Source organism: Oncorhynchus keta, chromosome 11 (genome assembly GCF_023373465.1).
Source record: "Oncorhynchus keta strain PuntledgeMale-10-30-2019 chromosome 11, Oket_V2, whole genome shotgun sequence".
NCBI lineage: Eukaryota > Metazoa > Chordata > Actinopteri > Salmoniformes > Salmonidae > Oncorhynchus > Oncorhynchus keta.
In genome coordinates this window covers 9,968,913-9,990,406 of record NC_068431.1, presented here as the reverse complement: position 1 = coordinate 9,990,406, position 21,494 = coordinate 9,968,913, and the positions used below count along the sequence as shown (strand labels likewise).

General features: G+C 41.0%; 1 protein-coding gene across 1 annotated transcript; it reads left to right on the top strand.

The window, feature by feature from the left end:
- The first annotated feature begins 1,231 nt into the window (after positions 1-1,231).
- LOC118389768 (alpha-1A adrenergic receptor-like) lies at positions 1,232-17,302 on the top strand. Its single transcript, XM_035779610.2, has 2 exons — positions 1,232-2,473; positions 13,713-17,302. Exons 1-2 carry the CDS (start codon positions 1,516-1,518, stop codon positions 14,252-14,254), a joined length of 1,500 nt encoding a protein of 499 aa, XP_035635503.1. The 5' UTR covers positions 1,232-1,515; the 3' UTR covers positions 14,255-17,302.
- The last annotated feature ends 4,192 nt before the right edge of the window (positions 17,303-21,494 follow it).

Below are 21,494 nucleotides of genomic sequence, written 5' to 3'. Positions count from 1 at the left end.
AATTATTCCAGTGTAAAGTAGTTGGTAGTTTAGTAAACGTATATTTTCAGAGTAGATTCCCCAACACTAAACAGAAAGTAGTTTGAATGATTATTAAGGTCTAACTTTCAGGTGTAGGCTGTGCGTGATGGTCCCTAAAAGATATCCAAAATGTAGTCTAAATTATGTAATCACAATCAATTGTGCATTAAATTTGTGTAGATTGTAGCCTAATTATGAGACAATGACTACACTGAGTGTAGAAAACATTAGGAACTGCAGCTCTTTCCATGACATAAACTGACCAGGTGAATCCAGGTGAAAGCTATCATCCCTTATTGATGTCACGTGTTAAATCCACTTCAATCAGAAGAGGAGGAGACAGATTAAAGAAGGATTGTTAAGCCTTGAGACAATTGAGACACGATTGTGTGTGTGTGTGCCATTCAAAGGGTGAATGGGCAAAACAACAGATTTAAGTGCCTTTGCACAGGGTATGATAGTAGGTGACAGGCGCAATGGTTTGTGTCAAGAACTGCTGGGTTTTTCACGCTCAACAGTTTGTTTGTGTGTTAAGAATGGTCCACCACCCAAAGGACATCCAGCCAACTTCACACAACTGTGGGAAACATTGGAGACAATATGGGCCAGCATCCCCTGTGGAACGCTTTCGACACCTTGTAAAGTAAGGTAGGGTAAAATAGGGTGCAACTCAATATTAGGAAGGTCTTCCTAATGTTTTGTACACTCACTGTATATCATATGTGTAATCACCAGTAGGCCTTCAGGTTAGTGATTTGATTTGTAGTCCTTACTATAGCAATGCAACAATTTATTGTTGTTGTTGCGTTGGCCTTGACACATACTGCGTAGAGTTTTAATGCAGCATTCAAAACAACTGGGAACTTGGAAATCTCCGACCTCCCACTTGTCTTGAAAGCACCATAGATATATCATATAATAATTGGCGTGTTGATGGCACATGCTATTGCATATGCCTGTGATTTAAATTACTGGTTGATATAGCCACGTGCTTCTCAGTTTCAGGATTCCCGTATTGGTCAGTCCTGGAAACATTTTTGTGAGGGCATGTCGGATGACTTCCAGTGCCAATATGTTTAGGTCAGTGAATAAAGGGGAGGAAAGGTTGCATATTGTGAACATGGATGCGGGAGGGGTCAGTTGGTGGTGTTGCTGCGTTTAGACAGCTTGTATCACCACGGTGGCAACGCTGCAGAGTAGAGAAGAGGGAACGGAGTGAGAGGCGACAGTCACGACGACTGCAGCAGCTGGTTAAAGTGATATAATCTTGTGTTATGAAATTTAAGTTTTCCGGAAAACATCAGGGGATTATGGAACCACACCATAGAAGGTCATTGCGCTTTTTCGATCAGTTTTGCGCTCATTCTTAGTAATTGTTTTAATTTCCAAAGCCACTTTAAATGAAGAATACTGGTGATTTAACAAAATTAACAATGTATTTGTGTTGATCCATGGATTTACACTTATCTGGTATGGAGGAACTGGGTCATCAACATGAGTTTTGATACTGCTAATGATGCCAACTTCTGGAGTAACGGGTCCTCTGAGCTGTACGCAGAGACACCAGGACCGTTGTCTGCAAATAATACCAATTTGACCACAGCGAATTACACAGACACGAATCCTCTGGACCTTACCCGAGCCGTGTCAGTTGGTATGGTTCTGGGCGCTTTCATTTTGTTCGCAATCGTGGGCAACATACTCGTAATACTTTCCGTTGTGTGCAACAGACACCTGCGTATCCCAACGAACTATTTCATTATCAACCTAGCAATTGCAGACCTGTTACTGGGTACCACAGTTCTGCCCGTGTCCGCAACACTGGAGATTCTCGACTACTGGGTATTCGGGAGGATCTTCTGTGACATCTGGGCAGCAGTGGACGTGTTATGTTGCACGGCCTCCATCATGAGCCTGTGCGTAATATCCATAGACCGTTATATAGGCGTGCGCTACCCACTGCAGTACCCCTGTATAGTAACGGAGAAAAGAGCCATTTTGGCCATGCTCGGTGTGTGGGTTCTCGCCACTGTCATCTCCATCGGACCTCTACTAGGGTGGAAACAACCACCCTCAAATGATGACACCGTTTGCCCCATCACCGAAGAGCCCTTTTACGCACTCTTCTCCTCCCTGGGTTCATTTTACATACCTCTGGCTGTCATCCTGTGCATGTACTGCCAGGTTTATGTAGTTGCCAAACGGACCACTAAGAACTTGGAGGCGGGGGTCATGAAAGAACGCATGGACTCGAATGAGCTCACGCTCAGGATCCACTGCAAAAACGCACAGCTGCAAGAATACTGCGTCACGGGCAAAGGCCAGGCGCGGAGCACACTAACGGTGAAACTGCTCAAATTCTCCCGAGAGAAGAAAGCTGCTAAAACTCTGGGTGTGGTGGTAGGCATGTTTATTCTCTGCTGGCTGCCATTCTTCCTCGTGCTGCCCATCGGTAGGTTTGGATTTTTTTTTTTTTGTGTCACAATTTCTCACTAGTTCTATTGGGTTAAATTGAACCACATACCTGTTAGATAGGTATGACACTGCACGCATACATGTTGTTTTTCAAATAAACCTTGAATGTGTGCGTATGTTTGCGTGCGTGTGTGTGTGACATGACAGGACAGCATCTAACCGAACAGCCTATTCTCTGCTAGTGTCCTCCAATGCAAGTATACAGAGCATTTGGAAAGTATTCAGACCCCGTGACTTTTTCCACATTTTATTACATTACAGCCTTGTTCTAAAATGGATGAAATGTTTTTTTCCCCTCATCAATCTACAAACCTATATAATAACCCTATAATGACAAAGCAAAAACAGGTTTTTAGAAATGTTGACAAAAAAATGTTTTAACCTGAAATATGAAATTTACGTAAGTATTCAGACCCTTTCCTCAGTATTTTGTTGAAGCACCTTTGGCAGTGATTACAGCCGTGAGTCTTCTTGTGTACGACACTACAAGCTTGGCACACCGGTATTTGGGGAGTTTCTCCCATTCTTCTCTGCAGATCCTCTCCAGCTCTGTCAGGTTGGATGGAGAGCATCGCTGCACAGCTATTTTCAGGTCTCTCCAGAGATGTTCGATCAGGTTCAAGTCTGGGCTCCTCAAGGACATTCAGAGACTTGTCCTGAAGCCACTCCTGTGTCATCATGGCTGTGTGCTTAGGGTCGTTGTCCACAGAGGAACTCTGGAGCTTTGTTAGAGTGACCATCGGGTTCTTGGTCACCTCTCTGACCAAGGCCCTTCTCCCCAGATTGCTCAGTTTGGCCGGGCAGCCAGCTCTAGGAAGAGTCTTGGTGGTTCCTAACTTCTTCCATTTAAAAATGATGGAGGCCACTGTGTTCTTTGGGACCTTCAGTGCTGCAGAAATGGTTTGGTACCCTTTTCCAGATCTGTGCCTCGACACAATCCTGTCTCTGAGCTCAAATCCTTCGACCTCATAGTTTTGTTTCGCTCTGACATACCCTGTCAACTGTGGGACCTTATATAGTCAGGTTTGTGCCTTTGCAAATCATGTCCAATCAATTGAATTTACGACAGGTGGACTCCAATCAAGTTGTAGAAACATCTCAGGGATGATCAATGGACACAGGATGCAACTGAGCTCAATTTACAGTCTCATAGCAAAGGGTCTGAATACCTAAATAAGTTTTTTTTATTTTATTTTATGTTGTAAATTAGCAAAAAAAATCACAAACCTGTTTTCACTCTGTCGTTATGGAGTATTGTGTGTACATTGTTGAGGAAAAAAATGAATTTGAATCCATTTTAGAAGAAGGCTGTAACCTAACAAAATGTGGAAAAAGTCAAGGGGTCTGAGTACTTTCCCGAATGCACTGTATAAACACTTAAGCACTCAAGCAGATATACACACAGACAAAAACACTTTCTCCCTCCCTCTCTCCCTCTCTCTGACACACACACACACACACACACACACACATAATCATTTTTTTCACATACAGTATGCCAACAGTATAGAGTTTTCATAATAAGGATTTAACAAGAAGCAGTATGTACCCATGCCAAAACATGTAGGGTATTAACTTCCTTTTATTATGTGGGAAAGGGGTATTAACTTTTCCATGAATTAACTTGCCATATTTTCTAGTCAGTGGCACCAGAAACGGGCAATTTTTCATTTACATTTTGTAAAGAAATGACACACACACACACACACACACACACACACACACACACACACAACCAGACACACTGTCACATTCTAACACACACAATCTACACATACATTATCCTTTAGTTGTACTGTTTGTATATATTGTATTTTACATGTGTGTGACTGTTCTTGTCTGTCGGTGTATGAGAGTTTCTGCTACTCGACATGTTTTATGTTTTTGTGATGACCGCCGGATGAATAGCTGCTGCTTCAGCAAAACCTAATGGGATTACAAATAAAGCACTAAAGCAAAAGCATCAATAGCCCTATACCACTAGGCAGAAGACTATACAAATATCTACAAAAAACATCAATAGCCCTATATCACTAGGCAGGAGACTATATAAATATCTACAAAAAACATCAATAGCCCTATATCACTAGGCAGGAGACTATAGCTACAAAAAACATCAATAGCCCTATATCACAAGGCAGGAGACTATATAAAAAGCTACAAAAAACATCAATAGCCCTATATCACAAGGCAGGAGACTATACAAATATCTACAAAAAAACATCAATAGCCCTATATCACTAGGCAGGAGACTATATAAATATCTACAAAAAACATCAATAGCTCTATATCACAAGGCAGGAGACTATAGCTACAAAAAAACATCAATAGCCCTATATCACTAGGCAGGAGACTATATAAATAGCTACAAAAAACATCAATAGCCCTATATCACTAGGCAGGAGACTATATAAATATCTACAAAAAACATCAATAGCCCTATATCACTAGGCAGGAGACTATAAATAGCTACAAAAAACATCAATAGCCCTATATCACTAGGCAGGAGACTATATAAATAGCTACAAAAAACATCAATAGCCCTATATCACTAGGCAGGAGACTATATAAATATCTACAAAAAACATCAATAGCCCTATATCACTAGGCAGGAGACTATATAAATATCTACAAAAAACATCAATAGCCCTATACCACTAGGCAGGAGACTATATAAATAGCTACAAAAAACATCAATAGCCCTATATCACAAGGCAGGAGACTATAGCTACAAAAAACATCAATAGCCCTATATCACTAGGCAGGAGACTATAGCTACAAAAAACATCAATAGCCCTATATCACTAGGCAGGAGACTATATAAATAGCTACAAAAAACATCAATAGCCCTATATCACAAGGCAGGAGACTATAGCTACAAAAAACATCAATAGCCCTATATCACTAGGCAGGAGACTATAGCTACAAAAAACATCAATAGCCCTATATCACTAGGCAGGAGACTATATAAATAGCTACAAAAAACATCAATAGCCCTATATCACAAGGCAGGAGACTATAGCTACAAAAAGCATCAATTATGATCATACTAAACCAGTTTGTTCATCACATAAATAAATCCTGAATTCTCCTTTTTCAAGCTTGATATCGATCAGTCCTCACCGTGCTTGAGATGACAGAAATTATCAGTGTTGTGGCGATAAGCAGGTTATTTGGAACTGCTGACATTACCCAGTGTTAATGTCCAATCATGGCTCCCTTTAGTTTGGGTGCAATATGGACCATAAGGCTGTGTGGGTGACAGAGATGGAGACGTGTATGCATTGAGGCACAGCAGTCACCTAGCCTGGCCACACCATGGAAGTGGAAGCAATGTGTAGAGGTGGTGACAGCCAGTGAAGATTCACACAGAGTAAATTGATGTGGCACAATTAAGACAATGCTTTGGGTAGTAACCGAATTAGTCTGCCGTTTGTCCGTGTCTTTGTGTGTACCATACTCTATAGGAACCCTGTTGTGTCTTTGTGTGTACCATACGCTATAGGAACCCTGTTGTGTCTTTGCGTGTACCATACGCTATAGGAACCCTGTTGTGTCTTTGCGTGTACCATACGCTATAGGAACCCTGTTGTGTCTTTGTGTGTACCATACGCTATAGGAACCCTGTTGTGTCTTTGTGTGTACCATACGCTATACGAACCCTGTTGTGTCTTTGTGTGTACCATACGCTATAGGAACCCTGTTGTGTCTTTGTGTGTACCATACTCTATAGGAACCCTGTTGTGTCTTTGTGTGTACCATACTCTATAGGAACCCTGTTGTGTCTTTGTGTGTACCATACGCTATAGGAACCCTGTTGTGTCTTTGTGTGTACCATACGCTATAGGAACCCTGTTGTGTCTTTGTGTGTACCATACGCTATAGGAACCCTGTTGTGTCTTTGTGTGTACCATACGCTATAGGAACCCTGTTGTGTCTTTGTGTGTACCATACGCTATAGGAACCCTGTTGTGTCTTTGTGTGTACCATATGCTATCGGAACCCTGTTGTGTCTTTGTGTGTACCATATGCTATAGGAACCCTGTTGTGTCTTTGTGTGTACCATACTCTATAGGAACCCTGTTGTGTCTTTGTGTGTACCATACGCTATAGGAACCCTGTTGTGTCTTTGTGTGTACCATACTCTATAGGAACCCTGTTGTGTCTTTGCGTGTACCATACGCTATAGGAACCCTGTTGTGTCTTTGTGTGTACCATATGCTACAGGAACCCTGTTGTGTCTTTGTGTGTACCATACGCTATAGGAACCCTGTTGTGTCTTTGTGTGTACCATACGCTATAGGAACCCTGTTGTGTCTTTGTGTGTACCATACGCTATAGGAACCCTGTTGTGTCTTTGTGTGTACCATACGCTATAGGAACCCTGTTGTGTCTTTGTGTGTACCATATGCTATACGAACCCTGTTGTGTCTTTGTGTGTACCATACGCTATAGGAACCCTGTTGTGTCTTTGTGTGTACCATACGCTATAGGAACCCTGTTGTGTCTTTGTGTGTACCATACGCTATAGGAACCCTGTTGTGTCTTTGTGTGTACCATACGCTATAGGAACCCTGTTGTGTCTTTGTGTGTACCATACGCTATAGGAACCCTGTTGTGTCTTTGTGTGTACCATACGCTATAGGAACCCTGTTGGACCCTCCCCCGAGAGGCTCAGGGACATTTTAAGATAATAAAAATGTCATTGGTTTGAAGGATTACAGCTTTCCTGACGCTGGTTGTAATTTCCCCCTCCTATCGGGGTTTTGGAATAGGATGTTTGATATATGTGTTATGTATTCTGGGAGCAACAATAAGCCCTGAATAGCTCCGTCTTTGCTTTCTCTGCCCTCACAATGCTTTCAGACTACCAGTATATCAGTGAATATATCATCTACAGAACATTATATTCAGTTATTATTTACTTGAGGTATGGAGATTGAGAATAGGTATTATCTCAATTCTCCAATAAAACCCAAGATATAAACTGTAATAATTGGCATATATGGTGTTTTCATTGGAAATGATTGGGTCCTTACAAAGCACTCACTCATGTGTTTTTAGTCGTTAACCTAGTGTGTAGCCGTTCTCTCAGACAAATTGGATCAAAATAGCTGGGTCAAATATTCTTGGTGTCCACATTCGACAGACTATTGCAACTGGCAGGATTTTAAATAATCTCTTTGAAAGCTTTTGCAGATTGTGTTTGACGATAGCGCCACTTTTCACTGCCAGTATAAACTATGCAATTCTCAAGCTGTCTGCACTGACCCAACGAAGGCATGTTTTGTTTGTATCACCCAACATAATGTAATTACCACAAACAATGGTGCTCTGTGATCTAGTATGCCTGTATCTTACACCTTGTCCTCATGCGGAGGTGGTGAACAATAGAAGGATCATTTTGTGGGGAAAACAGGAAACAACATCTGTTCAAACACAGATGATGGTAATCAAGATAGAAGTTGAGAGTTTTTTGCTTTTTTCATCACAAAACTCACCAGATGAACCCAAAACATTACATACTAAAGATATTGCTCTTCGATTGTCGCTTTCCATGTTATGTAACCAATATTTACTGTTTTGTCAAGGTTACACGTTGAATATATAACCTCTTAGAAAAAGGGTTCAATAAGGGTTCTTTGGCTGGACCACTAGGAGAACCCTTTTGGGTTCCAGGTAGAACTATTTTGGGTTCCAGGTAGAACCCTTTTGGGTTCCAGGTAGAACAATTTTGGTAACCAAAAGGGTACTACCTTGAACAAAAAAAAAACGTATTTTTAAGGGTTATCCTATGGGGAAACCACAAAGAACCCTTTTAGGTTCTATATAGCATATTTTTTTTCTAAGCGTGTACGGACAATAATATTGCATTCCCACCATATTTAATAGATGATTCCAGAAGGTTTCAGACTAGTTAACTAACCAACCCAAATTCTCCAATGAGCTGTAATTTGAGCATGATATGATGGTGATGGGTCCCTTATGCTTCTAGATCTGTGGTTCCCAAACTTTGTATAGTCCCATACCCCTTCAAACATTCAGCCTCCAGCTGTACCCCCTCTAGCACCAGGGTCAGCTGTACCCCCTCTAGTACCAAGGTCAGCGCACTCTCAAATGTTGTTTTTTTGCCATCATTGTAAGCCTGCCACACACACACACTACACGATACATTTATTAAACATAAGAATGAGTGTCAGCTTTTGTTACAACCCGGCTCGTGGGAAGTGACAAAGAGCTCTTATATGACCAGGGCACAAATAATAATATAATAATAATATAATAATTCTGCTCTTTATTTAGCCATCTTACATATAAAAGCTTATCGGTTCATCAAAAAGTGGTGAATAACTCACTACAGGTTAATGAGAAGGGTGTGCTTGAAAGGATGAATATAACAATGCCACGTTGGGTTGTATTGGAGAGAGTCTCAGTCTTAAATCATTTCTACACACAGTCTGTGCCTGTATTTAGTTTTCATGCTAGTGAGGGCCGAGAATCCACTCTCACATTAGTATGTGGTTTCAAAGGGCATCAGTGTCCTAACAGCACTATTTGCCAAGGCAGGATACTCTGAACGCAACCCTATCCTGTGTAATTACACACCCAACTCACTCAGGTGCTTCGCTATATCATATTTGACATTGTCCGTAAGCTTGAGTTCATTTGCACACAAAATAATCATAGTTAAGGCTATGAGGCTATGATGGAAAGACCTGTGTGTTGTCCTTGTTAATGCAGACAAAGAGCTCCAACTTCTTAATCATTGCCTCAATTTTGTCCCGCACATTGAATATAGTTGCAGAGAGTTCCTGTAATCCTAGATTCAGATCATTCAGGTGAGAAAAAAACATCACCCAGATAGTTTCTCACACGACTGGCCTATCATTGCATAATGCGGATAATACATAAGAGTTCAGGGGCCTTGCTTTAACAAAGTTAACTATTTTCACTGTAGTGTCCAAAACATCAAGCTGTCAGGCATTCCCTTGGCATCAAGAGCCTCTCGGTGGATGCTGCAGTGTACCCATGTTGCGTCGGGAGCAACTGCTAGCACGTGCGTTACCACTCCACTATGTCTCCCTGTCATGGCTTTGCACCTTCAGTATAGATACCAACACATCTTGACCACCGAAGTCCATTTGATGTCACAAAGCTATCCAGTACTTTAAAAATATCCTCTCCTGTTGGCCTGGTTTCCGGTGATTTGCAGAAGAGGATGTCTTCCTTAATTGACCCCCCATAAACCTAACGGACATTTACCAGGAGCTGTGCCAGGCCCGCCACGTCTGTTGACTCATCCAGCTGTAACGCATATAATTCGCAGCAGTAATTGTTTCAAAACATCTCCTGCCATGTCACTGATGCATTGTGAAACAGTGTTGTTTGTTGAAGACATTGTCTGTGTAGTTTCTCTGTCCTTTCCCCCCAGCATTGTCCCAGCCATGTCCGCGGCAGCAGGACGAATGAAGTCCTCCACAATAGTATGGGTCTTGCCTGTCCTAGCCACTCGGTAGCTCACCATATAAGACTCTTCTAGACCCTTCTTATTAATGGTATCTTTTGTTTTTATACAGGTCTTACTACTCGAAAGTCGTCTTAATTCTCGCTCAAAAAACTCCCCGTCTTATTTTTCAAATTGTCATGTTTCGTTCGTAAATGTCTGCGCAAGGTTTCCCGCGAGAGAATAACGGTTAATGTGATTGGACTTAAATTATTCGACTAGGCCTCCTGTATTTCACATGTTTTGGCAGTGAAAACGAGGCTCCTCAGGCGAGAGGGAAAAAAACTCACCCAAATGTATAGGCACATTTAAAAAAGAAAATTGTATTATTTTTATTTTTTAAATGTGAATCACATTTTTATTTGGCGTACCCCCGACGGCATTGTTTGTGAATACCTGTTCTAGAGTAATGCAGTTGGAACGCCAGGGCCTTCATACGGTAGGGCCCCACTGACTAGCATACCTCTTAGGCCCTCTTTAAAAATGGCTTTGGACATGATCTTTGACTCCATGCTTTTGTCCATTCGTAGGTGTGTGAGGAGAGGTCCGAGGGTATTTAGTTCCCAGGTAGATCTCAGGGTCATTCATAGCCTACTCTATCATAGTCAAGTGTGTCTTAGAAAAGAAACCAAAACCAGAACAAAAGATAAACCCCTCCCTGTACATACCATCTGCTCCTGGTTGAATCTGTAGTCAATGCTTCTGTCTTAATTTTTTTTTAAATGCCAGTTATTTTCTCGTGCCATCAATGCAGTTCCTCTAATGGCCTCCTCATTGGCAGGAGAGGGCATGGACTGAGAGATTCCGTTTGGGATTATTTCTATGGCGACAGATTGTGAAATGAGTCCAGAAACAATTATAGATGGAGGTGTTTGTGGCATTTTATCCTGAGTTCTCCTCCCCGCTCCTTTAACAGATGTGTTGAAAGCCTGCAGCCTCACAGGGTACTGCATTTTTTTTAACCTTTATTTAACTAGGCAAGTCAGTTAAGAACAAATTCTGATTTTCAATGACAGCCTAGGAACAGTGGGTTAACTGCCTTGTTCAGGGGCAGAACGACAGATTTTTACCTTGTGCTCCAACCACTAGGCTACCCTGCCGCCCCTAAAGACCTCATACAGGCAGTGTTACATTTAACTGCCGTCTCTCTTTAGCGTCTAATGTATTTCAGCAGTCCTTGCTTTGTTGTTTACTCCGTCTGTAGAGCAACATCGACTACCTTCCTCTGTTTGGCTCGATAGTCAGCCAGCGTTAAGCAGCCGTCAAGAAGGACTCGGTCAATTAGTAGATAAGAAAGCCGGAAGCATCTGGTTTCTGGATGTGTGAAAGACGTTGCCAGTAGATTAAGTGGTGAATTAGTGATTAAATCACTGGGTTAGATAGACTGTGGACAGAGAAATTGGGCAGAGAGCTGTGATTGGTTGCCCTGGAGTCCACAGTTGCACGGCACGAAGGAGCATCCTAAATCTTCTCAAGTGAGCACTATCAGAACATAGTGCAGGGTTTGGGTTAATTCTATTTCAATTGTAGTCAATTCGAAAATCGAATTCCAAATTTCCCTCATTGAAAGGCATTGAAGAGATTTGGAATTGGAATTTCAGTGTACTTGCAGAATTTAAATGGAATTGACACCAATCCCGGTATAGTGGGTTGTTGGCTTCATGTGACTAGGGAGGTTCGGGGCTGAGGAGGTTACAGTGTATGGAACTGTGCTGGAGAACTGTACACACGTTTTACTGGAAAACAAACCCAGCCAGAAGCACATAATTCATTACTGCAGTGGGCTAAATCAGGGTCACACAGTGTGTTTCTTGGTTTGAAACAAATATACTTTGAAACAAAGGTTGTCACCTCACACTCATTTGGGCTCCTGATTGGTGTAGCAGTCGAAGGCACTGCATCTCAGTGCTAGAGGCTTCACTACAGGCCCTGGTTCAATTCCAGGCTGTATCGCAACTGGCCATGATTGGGAGTCCCATAGGGAGGCGCACAATTGGCCCAGCGTTCTCCGGGTTAGGGTTTGGCCGGGTTAGGCCATCGTTGATAATAAGAATTTGTTCTTAACTGACTTGCCTAGTTAAATTAAGGTTAAATAAAGGTTAAAAAAAAAAATAATCATAGTTAAGGGCTTAAAAAAATAAGACACCTGTACCATGTCAGATATAGAGTTGTAATGTAGTCAGTTTGCATCCCAACATTACACTTTATATACGTCACAGAAGACTGAAATATAACAAAAACCGTTTGACATAGAAACACCAGATTTCTGGCGTTTAAAAAAAAAAATGTTTATAATTGTTTTTATTGATAACATTACACCCATGGGGACACTAGGTCATTTAACTGCAGGAAAGGACTACAGTGTAACCACAGTCTCTCCTCTGGCCAGGCTGAGAAATTACAAATGTGTCCTTGAATTAGATGGTTCTAAGAGCCATGGTTCTATTATGAGAACACAGTAATAACGCTTGTTAAACATCTCTCCATCCCAGAGTCTAAAGAGAGAACCAGGATGGAATGCCACATCTTTCTCTTCAGGTTTTCATCCAATAACGTGACAGCCAGGGTTTCTGTGGCAGGACATACCAAAGTGGATGAGTACCCACAATGCTGAGTCCAAAAAGGCCAAAAAAGGGGATGTGATGTTCAACAGGGGAGGAGTGCAAGGGCAGTAAAACAGTGGACTCCCAGCAGTGAAAGCCTCTGGGATTAGTTCGCCTGTAAAATTAGGAAGGCTTTGGAATGATGACGGATCTCTGTGACCTTTGTTTATGAGCTGGAGACAGTAAAGATAGAGATAAAACTCCAGAAAGTGCTTCTCTGAAACTGATACTATCTCATGCCAGCGCAGTAGTGGCATTGCTTACTGTAATGATTTCTTTATTGAATGTGAGATTGCTTGTAAATCCTACCTTATCTTTAACTTTTTCCACATTTGCAGTTTTTACAGCTTTTATTCTTTAACATTCAAGGTTCAGTAGCTTATTTAGAATCAGTGAAGGCTGATGTGAGGTCGGTAGAGTTGACCTCCGTGGTTAAGGCGACCATAGTACAGTAATGATTAGTGCCGTCAGTGAGTCATCTTATCTTTCTCCATCTAAGACAATCCGAAACAGGAAACAGCCAAGATAATAGAATCAGCACCAAGATGGTAGTCATTGGAATCACTGTGTAGCCATCATTGTAAGCGTTGGAGACCCACCAATCTCCAATCTCCACCCACCAATCGGAAAAAAATAGGACGCTTCAAAAATACCAGCAGACAGACAATTTGTCTGTACTAAAGAGTTGAATAAAGACCCCCAACCTGCACTCCCTAAAACGTATTCTCATCTCATCTCCTTCGTCGCTGATCATTGATCTGAAAGGTCTGGGAAGGTGAAAGCAAGCTTATATTTCACCTTTCTCCGTCTCTCTCGATCAGTGGTGCGGAGTGAGAGGAGAATGCCGGTGGATAGCTGCTGGTACGTTGGCTTTCTGTGAGGTTCTATTGAATACTGCCATCTATTGATCATCAAAATGAATGGATTGAAGAGATGGTTCCTCATTTACATTATTGTCTCTGGATACATCTACTACAACAGTACATAGCACAGCTTAATCATTTTTCAAATGTAAAGTTATGTGTCATAAAAAAAGCAATGCATAATAACATTTGTTTTTCGATAATATCTCTTAATTGATAACCTATTTTCACCATGTACTCTCTCAGGGTCGTTCAACGCCAACCTGCGTCCCTCGGAGACGTTCTTCAAGGTGATCTTCTGGCTGGGCTACTTCAACAGCTGCCTGAACCCCATCATCTACCCCTGCTACAGCCGAGAGTTCAAGCAGGCCTTCATACGTATCCTTAAGTGCCGCTGCCATCAGAAGAAGAAGCAGAAAGGTTGGAATGCCTACTACAACCAACGTTCCTCTCGCCTGGGCTCCACCAATACCTCCTACCTGAACGGAAGTCAGCAGACCCTGTCCTCCGTCAACCCCAGCCCTCACTGTGTCAGCAAAGTGACTGGCTCTCGCCTAGAGCCTGGGTTTGACCTCAACTCCCCATCCCCCTGCACGTCTCTGCCAGGGAGCCCTTTCACTGGCCAGATGAGAGCCCTCCCTGGGGCTGTCTACCAGAGCACCAGCAGAAATAACAGAGTCCACCTGGTCTCTCCCCTGGCCAGGGAGTCAGTTCATGCCAATGGACAGAGTAGAAATGGAGAGGTGGAGCATGGATCAATCAGGGCAACACCTGACACAATTATGTAATGACTGTGTGGGGCACCAGTCATAAGCCTGGACAATATCGTTTAATAGTCTGTACTAATGCTTTTAGAGACACTATACATTGGATCATTGTAAATGTCTAAATGCAATATGGACAGCAGCCTAACTACTGTAGCAGTATGGATTGAAGATGTCCACATCACAATGATTCCCTGAGTATTTATTACTAAGAATCTGGTTGCTTCTAGTTCCATGTCCTCCAAATGTCATCGTCAATAGGTCTTTTGGACAATTTTAGACAGAACAGTGAGGTTCTCTGCTACTGCACAAAACATTTGCAGAACAATGTGTGCAGCTCTGGCACATACTAACTAGGCCCTTGAAAGACTCCATGAAAAAGGGACCAACTGTACCCACGTTTTGACTTGGGTTGCACTGCTCTGCATTTGTAACAGATATACATACAGTTGAAGTCGGAGGTTTACACACACCACAGCCAAATACATTTCAGCTCAGTTTTTCACATTTCCTGACATTTAATCTTAGTAAAAATTCCCTGTCTTAAGTCAGTTAGGATAATCACTTTATTTTAAGAATGTGAAATGTCAGAATAATAGTAGAGAGAATGATTTATTTCAGCTTTTATTTCTTTCATGACATTCCCATTGGGTCAGAAGTTTACATACACTCAATTAGTATTTGGTAGCATGGCCTTTAAATTGTTTAACTTGGGTAAAACATTTTGGGTAGCCTTCCGCAAGCTTCCCACAGTAAGTTGGGTGAATTTTGGCTCATTCATCCTGACAGAGCTGGTGTAACTGAGTCAGGTTTGTAGGCCTCCTTGCTCGCACATGCTTTTTCGGTTCTGCACACAAAATGTCTATAGGATTGAGGTCAGGGCTTTGTGATGGCCACTCCAATATCTTGACTTTGTTGTCCTTAAGCCATTTTGCCACAACATTGGAAGGATGCTTGGGGTCATTGTCCATTTGGAAGACCCATTTACGACCAAGCTTTAACTTCCTGACAGATGTCTTGAGATGTTGCTTCAATATATCCACATAATTTTCTTTCCCCATGATGCCATCTATTTTGTGAAGTGCACCAGTCCCTCCTGCAGCAAAGCGCCCCCACAACATGATGCTGCCACCCCCGTGCTTCATGGTTGGGATGGTGTTCTTCGGCTTGCAAGCCTCCCCCTTTTTCCTCCAAACATAACGATGGTCATTATGGCCAAACAGTTCTATTTTTGTTTCATCAGACCAGAGGACATTTGTCCAAAAAGTATGATCTTTGTCCCCATGTGCAGTTGCAAACCGTAGTCTGGCTTTTTCCATGGCAGTTTTGGAGCAGTGGCTTCTTCCTTGCTGAGTGGCCTTTCAGGTTATGTCGATATTGGACAAGTTTTATTGTGGATATAGACGCTTTTGTACCTGTTTCCTCCAGCATCTTCACAAGGTCCTTTGCTGTTGTTCTGGGATTGATTTGCACTTTCGCACCAAAGTACGTTCATCTCTAGGAGACAGAACGCGTCTCCTTCCTGAGCGGTATGATGGCTGCGTGGTCCCATAGTGTTGATACTTGCGTACTATTGTTTGTACAGATGAATGTGGTACCTTTAGGCATTTGGAAATTGCTCCCAAGGATGAACCAGACTTGTGGGAGGTCTAAAAAAATAATTCTGGGGTCTTGGCTGATTTCCTTTGATTTTCCTATGATGTCAAGCAAAGAGGCACTGAGTTTGAAGGTTGGCCTTGAAATACATCCACAGGTACACCTCCAATTGACTCAAATTATGTCAATTAGCCTATCAGAAACTTCTAAAGCTATGACATAATTTTCTGGAATTTTCCAAGCTGTTTAAAGGCACAGTCAACTTAGTGTATGTAAACTTCTGACCCACTGGAATTGAAATATGAAATAATCTGTCTGTAAAAGTGAAATAATCTGTCTGTAAACAATTGTTGGAAAAATGACTTGTGTCATGCACACAGTAGATGTCCTAACCGACTTGCCAAAACTATATTTTGTTAACAAGAAATGTGTGGAGTGGCTGAGAAATGAGTTTTAATGACTCCAACTTAAGTGTATGTAAACCTCCGACTTCAACTATATATATATATATATTTTAAAAAAGGCATGTCTCTACAAATGTTTTTAGGGTGAAGAACGTTTCCTTGTTGTCATAATGAATTTGCTCTATTTGTCTGTTTGGTGAAAGTCATGGCATTGTGTTGAGATCATTCAGGGTCATTATTGACATGAATCCCAGTGTGCATTTGGGTTTGTTCTCTCAATCTAAGAATCTATTTGGAGCATTCCATAACAACCACTGTGTAATGTTAATATTGAAAATGCATTTTTAGGTATTAGTATCGCATGTTCGTATATCTTGATATACAGTGTCTTATAGCAGCGTTTGTAGCTCACATCTGCTAAACTTGGGATTGATGTTTATTTATTACAATATAGGTGGTGATGGAGATGTTATTTTATGTGAAGGGGAATGTACTTTTAATCTCAAACAATTTAGAAGGACAATGCAGTAACAACATAACTATGTTGACAAATAAAATCGATCTTAAAGATGGCTGTTCAGATGGATCTACAGTACATGGATGTACAGTACATGGATGTACAGTACATGGATCTACAGTACATGGATCTACAGTACATGGATCTACAGTACATGGATCTACAGTACATGGATCTACAGTATATTTAAGGATATTGTCAACTCAAATGCCCTAATTACTCTCTTGAAAATATGTAGTCATATTAAAATGTATCAATCTTAATTCAGACCAAATATTATTTTTTAAAGATGTCTTATTCCACTATGGTGACTATAACCAAGTGAAGGGGAATGGAAACGTATATTTACTATTTCATTACACACACTCACACACAAACACACACACACTCCCTGATACACCCCATAACTCGGCCCACTCACTATACATTCTTTCAAGACAAAGATAAGACAGCACAGAGGTGAAATGTGTCAAAAGAAATGGCGTAGTTGTACATAATGTTCTTTTGTAAATGGTTTTGAGTGCAGAGGTTAAATAAACTTGATTTATAAATGTTCCTCGGTGTTCATCATTTTTTTCTCAGCTGCATTGTTATGATGATTATACACATAAACACCCTCCTTTTAAGGGCATGGGACAAATCTTTACACATTCCAGCATCCAGTGAACTTTATTGTGGGCAAGCAACAGCATTGATGAGCAAGGCCAGGAGCATAAAACTATCGCCTTATTAAGTGTGGCAATACAACATGTTTCTTGTTTTTTTCTGACTGTTGAGGAATTGAGTAGCTTCTTGAAACAAATAAAAGATCTTCAGTCTGTCCAACGGTAGCATGAAAGCATATGCAGCACAGGTCGAGGCAGGATTTTCAACATCAGGTTCAGGAACACACACCCTTATGCAAATATGACCCTTATCCATTCAGTGATGCAGCTTACTGCGTACATCTTGGACAATAGATGCTCATCGCAGAATGTCAGAGAAGTTTCAATACATTTTGAAGATATTTCATGCATATAATCTGAAAATCATATACAGTCCACATCATGTGATCTTAATAAAACAATGTTCTCTCTCTCTCTTTCTCCCTCTCTCTCTCCTTCTCTCTCTCTCTCCTTCTCTCTGTCTATCTCTCTCTCTCTCTCTCTCTCTCTCTCTCTCTCTCTCTCTCTCTCTCTCTCACACTCTCTCTCACTCTCTCTCTCTCTCTCTCTCTCTCTCTCTCTCTCTCTCTCTCTCTCTCTCTCTCTCTCTCTCTCACTAAAAAAAGTGATCTTAGAAGAATTGTTGATGACGATGCATGATGGATGTTTCAGAGTTACAGTACTAACTGGGTGTTTTAGTTACAGTACTAACTGGGTGTTTTAGTTACAGTACTAACTGGGTGTTTTAGTTACAGTAATAACTGGGTGTTTTAGTTACAGTAATAACTGGGTGTTTTAGTTACAGTAATAACTGGGTGTTTTAGTTACAGTACTAACTGGGTGTTTTAGTTACAGTAATAACTGGGTGTTTTAGTTACAGTAATAACTGGGTGTTTTAGTTACAGTAATAACTGGGTGTTTTAGTTACAGTACTAACTGGGTGTTTTAGTTACAGTAATAACTGGGTGTTTTAGTTACAGTAATAACTGGGTGTTTTAGTTACAGTACTAACTGGGTGTTTTAGTTACAGTACTAACTGGGTGTTTTAGTTACAGTACTAACTGGGTGTTTTAGTTACAGTAATAACTGGGTGTTTTAGTTACAGTAATAACTGGGTGTTTTAGTTTCAGTACTAACTGGGTGTTTTAGTTACAGTAATAAATGGGTGTTTTAGTTACAGTAATAACTGGGTGTTTTAGTTACAGTAATAACTGGGTGTTTTAGTTACAGTAATAACTGGGTGTTTTAGTTACAGTACTAACTGGGTAGCATGTCTGACGCAACCCATATGACTCACAGCGCAGTAGCACTAGCTACATATATATATATATTGTCTACATCAATTGCCAGACTTGTCAGGTCAACCAAGACCATTGGTCATCAATGTCCTGAATGCAATCTTTACTCGTCTGTCAGATATTTCTGAATGGCTAGTCTATATATTATCCTGATTCATCCGGTTATTTAAAGGTCCAATGCAGATTCTTTAAAAAAAAATCTCAATATCAAATCATTCCTGGGTAACAATTAAGTGCCTTACTGTGATCGTTTTCAATTAAAATGTTTTAAAAATGTAACAAAAATAGCTTCTTAGCTAAGGGCAATTTCTCAAGGAAGAATTTTGCTATGACTGTCTGGGTGTGGTCTGAGGGGGAGGGGAAAACTGGAAACTAGCTGTTATTGGCAGAGAGGTTTGGAACTCTCTTTCTTGTTGGTCTATTAACCATTTTCCCGCCTGGTGATGTCACCAGGCAGCAGTGGCAATTTTAGCATGTCAATCTTGGTGGGGCAGTCTCTATCATTTTTTTTTTTAGATGGATGCCAGCAAAGCCACTACACATCACAACCACAAACAATACATTAATTGACAGTGACAAACGGTGCCCACAAATTGTCAGGCCCTATATAAAGCTGTCCCAACAGCAGAGCTTTCTTTTCAGCACCATGTAGTGAATTCTTACCACCACTACACCTGGCTATCAGCGGAGCCTTGTCTGGCAGCGACACAGTTCATTCAGCCTCATTTACAGCCTTTTAAAAAAACAATAGCTGATATGGCTGACTTGCTTAAATAAATATGGTTTCTGCTGACTCCTTATGAATTTGTGTCACTCTATACGAACTGCATTCTCTTTCAATAATAACAAATGCCGACATGAGTTTTGACTTTTGAACCATACACAAACATGATTACATTTATGTTCAGTAAATTCATAATGTTTGTTCTTATATCACCAACACTAAGCTCTAAGTATAAGCAAATGCAAGCGAACGAGCTGCGACGAGGTAGGCTTATTCGTTCCACACTTTCAAAATGGACACCGACAGAAATTCAGATAGGTGTTAATTCAGATAAATTCAGCAAGATGTTGAGGCCTTAACTTTGTGGAGAGAGGGAGAGAGAGAGAGAGAGAGGTGGAGAGAGGGAGAGGGAGAGAGAGACGAGAGAGAGGGAGAGAGAGACGAGAGAGACGTGGTTACCCTATCAATTTAAGTATTTTATTAGGCCAATGTGGTCTAAAAAGGAAGGAAAATACAATCACGAGGATCCACTTTTATAGACTATATACAGACACAGACAGGGCACTGTACAAACAAAACAACCCTCGCAATATCAGCTGGAATTACATGGATCTATTACTGAACTTTCTGTTGAAAATAAATATTTGAATGGGAAGAGACTGTCACTGGCAAACATGGTCACAGACCCAACAACATTATATAGTATCTCTCCCCGTGGAGAAAAGCACACGATCTAACTATAATACACAAAGTAAGCAAAACAATGAAATGCATCATTCCAACTTTGCCTCAAGATGAATTAGATACTAATGAGATATACCAATATAAGCAATATAACGATGGAGATGTTAAAACTATGGCATGAGGAAAAGAGGAGCGGATAAGAGGCAGGCCGTGATTTTGATTAAGATGGATGTAGTCGATTCTCCCTGTACACCAAGACAGAACCATAGGATAAATAACGGGGGCATATAAGCAGCCAATGAAAGCTCTTACAATATCCGATGATTTCATTTCTCTAAAAACAGTCTATAGGCTACATGTGCACCACCAAGTCAGAACAGTAGGCTAAGTTCTGAGGGGGAGGACCAAATTATTAGTTTGAGACACATGGACTACTAACAGTTTACTACACAAAATACACTTAGTATTAATTTCTTAGCTGCAGTTGATGTCGGAAGTTTACATACACCTTAGCCAAATACATTTAAACTAATTTTTTCACAATTCCTGAAATTAAATCCTAGTAAAAATGAGGATAACCACTTTATTTTAAGAATGTGACATGTCAGAATGATAATAGAGAGAATTATTTATTTCAGCTTTAATTTTTTCCATCATATTCCCAGTTGGTCAGAAGTTTACATACACTCAATTAGCATTTGGTAGCATTGCCTTTAAATGGTTTAACTTGGGTCTAACATTTCGGGTAGCCTTCCACAAGCTTCCTACAATAAGTTGGGTGAATTGTAGCCCATTCCTCCTGACTGAGCTGGTGTAACTGAGTCAGGTCTGTAGGTCTCCTTGCTCGCATAAGCTTTATCAGTTCTGCCCACAAATGTTCTATAGGATTGAGGTCAGGGCTTTGTGATGGCCACTCCAATACCTTGATTGTGTTGTCCTTAAGCCATTTTGCCACAACTTTGGAAGTATGCTTGGGGTCATTGTCCATTTGGAAGACCCATTTGTGACCAAGTTTTAACTGATTAAGCTTTAACTGACTGATGTGTTGAGATGTTGCTTCAATATATCCACATAATTTTATGCCATCTATTTTGTGAAGTGCACCAGTCCCTCATGCAGTAACATGATGCTGCCACCCCCGTGCTTCATGGTTGGGATGGTGTTCTTTGGATTGCAAGCCTCCCCCTTTTTCCTCCAAACACAACGATGGTCATTATGGCCAAACAGTTCTATTTTTGTTTCATCAGACCAGAGAACATTTCTCCAAAAAGTATTATCTTTGTCCCCATGTGCAGTTGCAAACCGTAGTCTGGCTTTTTTATGGCGGTTTTGGAGCAGTGGCTTCTTCCTTGCTGAGCGGCCTTTCAGGTTATGTCGATATAGGACTCGTTTTACTG

What these genes read in the sequence shown, in the direction of transcription:
- LOC118389768 (XM_035779610.2), top strand. Translation starts at nt 1,516, where the DNA reads ATGAGTTTTGATACTGCTAATGATGCCAACTTCTGGAGTAACGGGTCC. An exon ending in CTTCCTCGTGCTGCCCATCG is followed by an intron (nt 2,474 to 13,712) that starts GTAGGTTTGGAT and finishes GTACTCTCTCAG; the next exon opens with GGTCGTTCAACGCCAACCTG.